The 3,601-nt window shown below is 40.5% G+C and overlaps 1 protein-coding gene across 1 annotated transcript in view; it reads right to left on the reverse strand.

The window, feature by feature from the left end:
- Nucleotides 1-2,958, reverse strand: part of LOC101581810 (multidrug resistance protein 1-like) — a 134,214-nt gene extending 131,256 nt beyond the window's left edge. Inside the window, exon 1 of the mRNA XM_023708717.1 lies at nucleotides 2,893-2,958. Coding sequence (XP_023564485.1) covers nucleotides 2,893-2,957 — 65 coding nt within the window. The 5' untranslated portion in view covers nucleotide 2,958. The remainder of the gene's footprint in view (nucleotides 1-2,892) is intronic.
- Between the last annotated feature and the right edge of the window lie 643 nt (nucleotides 2,959-3,601).

Here is a 3,601-nt window from a genome sequence, read left to right on the forward strand (position 1 = left end):
AGGTCTCTCATTTAATGCCACCAGCAGGGACCACTGAGCCAACAAAGACAAGTCACTCACAAAATATCATTTCAAAGAGAGTGTTTATTTTTTCTATTTTTTTAGAAGTCAATTTTTTCTTTTCATGATATATATTTGTTTTCTTTTGTTTTGTTTTTTTATTAATTTTATTGAGAAAAAATTGTCATGTGATAGCTTCAAAACAGGTTGGAAGGAAAGTTACAATTAATACATTGCATATTGTTGTCTTTGTAGTAGAAACAAGGTATTAAAAAAAGGAAGGCATGTTAATATGTTGAGCTGTGGAAAGCTCAAGTCATCAGATTCAGACATTTCCAGTCCTGTGGATAACCCACTACTATTATGGACTACTGGACTATATTGGAATATTTTGCTGAATTCATGCACCTACAATATTTGGATGGCAATGAAATACTCATCTCTGACAAAACTGAACAAAAAAGGTGATATAAATGAAAGACAATTTTGTATCTGTATATACAAAATACGATAGATATATAGCTACTTTCTCTTCAATAAGAAGAAAGATTTGTACTAATAGTATTTGAACAGTATATCATGTCTGCCTCTTGTGCTATGAATGACTACTACAAAGACAAAGAGGGTGTCTATAAACACAGAAATTCCAGATAGTAGTTATCCCAGAATTGTCTATTAGAAAAGTCAAACATATCTTTACAACCCTACATTAAAGTGTATAGTTTTAACAACAGATTAAAATCAATATTGATGAGCATGCTTTAAAAACAACTAGTTAAAAACTGGTACTTTGAAGCAAAGTCTATGAGCCACAGTAGTACCAGCAATAAAATGAAGACAGAGCATCAAACACTTTTCTTTACCATTTTCCTTCTACATAGCAATTTTCTTACTCAAATATATCTAAATATTTGTGTCTTCAGGATATGAACTACCATATTTTTAAAAACAGACTATATGTAATCTTTTTTGTTTATGTGTTATGAGTTTAACTTTTCCAATATGAAAAATTTCAAATGAACAAAAAAATTCAAAAAGTATGAGGAATTCCCACACAGTTCACCTCAATTTATTAGTTAATGAACACTTTTGACATCATCTAATATTCAATCCACACTCAGTTTTCCCAAGAACTGTTTCTATAGGTGGTTCTCTTTTTTTAAACTCTGATATAATTAGAGCTCACACATTATATTTGATGATTAGCCTCCTTAGTCCCTCTTAATCTAGTAGCCCCCTTTTTTTTTCTTTACATCAATTTGTTTAAAGGGGTAAGAAGAGTTATTTTATGGGATGTCCCACATCTTGTATATATCAGTTTTAAACTAAGTGGAGAAGAATAGTAACTGTAGGATACACAGAGATTGGAGGTCTCAGCATTGAAAAGAAAATTGCAACTTATGTTGGTGCTCTATTGGATAGCACCAATCTGGAAGCTTAACTGGATTCATACTAAATTTGTTTGTAAGCATACTATGTTTGAGGTGTTGTATACCCAAATTCCATCTCATGCTGAGTAATTTAACAGAGTCTATTCTACCATAAGTGATACTAAGACTGGCCACTTGGTTAAGATGCAACTGCAAAATCTTTCATTGGAGAAATACATTTCCCTTCTGCACAGGTAGTAAAAAAAATGTTAAGTGAGTTACCAAATACAATTTTTCTCTAAGTCATTTAGGATCCAGTGACAATCCTTGACTGAATTAATTACAACAGTGCAGGTTCCCGTGTGATAAATTTAGCTACATTTTTCTGTAAGGAATGTTCCTTTAACTTTCTCTAGTTGTATACCTTCTTTCACTTTTCTTTCCCTCAGACTATTATTGGGAATTCATCAGTTGTATTCTAGTCAATATCTCAAAATCATGTATGGCTATTATTTCCTTTGATGTTCAGAATGTCCCAGACTTGGCTAGAAGAAGCCTCTTGAAGCCTAGTTCCTGTGTCTTTTGACTACATTATTAAACTTTACTCCTTTGTTTTGGGGTATACAAAATACACCCCAGCACGTTCACTGCCCAAGACCTGGTTGAAATTTACTTTTTTTTTTCCTGAGGGGTCTTTCTTTTTAATAAGGGAAGGTGTTTAGAGATCGAGATTTGGTACTGAAAGTGTGTCTTAGTAGAAAGAAAACTATTTTTTTTTTATTTCTGAGGAAGAAAACTATTTTAAAAATCATGATTTCATCCTGGAGTTTCCAATATGAGTTTAAACCTCTTTAAACTCTGATTTACATATTTATATTTCTTCACTTAACTGGAAAGCTTGGTTTCTAGTAATATTACTATATTTAACAGTGTACACTTTTTTTTTTTTTTTTTTTTTTTGCTAACAAATGAACCAACTGGGTGAAGTTTCAACTTTCCCAGGAAAAGTATTGTGAACAAATCTATTTAAAATAATTATTTTTTCCCTGTGGTTACATTACCAACTTTATATGCACATGATTATTGCCACTTAACACAAAACAAAACTAACTTCGATGTAGTTTTGGACTTGAGTGGCATCTGCCACGCCACAAATATGCAATGTTTATGTTGCTGTTTATGACAACATCATTGTGGATGGAAGCCTAAGCAGTGGATGGCTCAGGGGTGTGGGGATCAATACTGCTTGTAACAAAAAATAATCTAACAAAAAAAGGTGCGAAAGCGGCTAGTGCGGGGCTAGGAGCCTCACAAGACTTCAGAAAGACAACTGCGCTGCGCCCAACTCTGCCGAGGAGCCATCCTTTATTGCCCCACTCAGGAGACTGTTTCCAAAGCTGGCCTGCGCCTTGGTAGATTCTAACAGCAATAATCACTCATCTGTTTCCAAACTGGAGGCTAGAAACCAGCTTCCCCAAATTCTTAAGGCATGTAAAGTATGAAAGCGTAACAAGCCAGCTACCTTTTCTTGTCCAGGTCATAGAAGTTCTTCCCTGCTTTTCCACCGAGCTCCCCTTCGAGATCCATGTCGACCTGAGGAGGAAGCACAGCCCATCAGCCAAGCGCGCAGCTCGCCCGCCGGAGCGCGCGGGGGACTCGGGGTGAACCGCGTAGAGAGAGGGCGTCTGCGGCTGCGCCCGGGAGACCAGGCGAGGGGCTCGTCTCTCGGTCTCTCCCTCCCGCTCCTGCCCCCGGGATGCCTCAGCCCCAGGCCGGGTCCCACCCAGCCAGACGCGCGTGGGGGGTGAGGGTCGCAGGACCCGAGGCGCGCGGACTGCGCTGCAATCGGCGCACTGGGGCGACGAGCGTCTCATCTCGGCGACTGGAAAAGGGCCCCCCGTGGTCCCCACGGACTCCCACAGCCTGGCTTCTAAGGCGCCCTCTTCTCCCACGCGGACCACACTGGGGAGCCCGACCAGCCTGGGAACGGGCTTCCAGGTCCCGACGCCTGCACTCTACCCCGGGACTGCGGGACTCACCGGGACTGGCGGTGGAAGAAGAGCGCGACTTCAGAGCCTAACTTTCAGGAACCTGGCGAGACAGCCGGTCTTCTTATACCCCGAGGAGCGGGCGACAGAGGGCAGGGCTGGGCGTGGTGCCACCCAGCTCCCAGAGCCGCTACCGTCGCGGGTTGCTTCCGGCACTGCCCGGCCCTCTTGGATGCATTTTCT

This window comes from Octodon degus, unplaced genomic scaffold (genome assembly GCF_000260255.1).
Source record: "Octodon degus isolate 3935 unplaced genomic scaffold, OctDeg1.0 scaffold00489, whole genome shotgun sequence".
Taxonomy (NCBI): Eukaryota; Metazoa; Chordata; class Mammalia; order Rodentia; family Octodontidae; genus Octodon; species Octodon degus.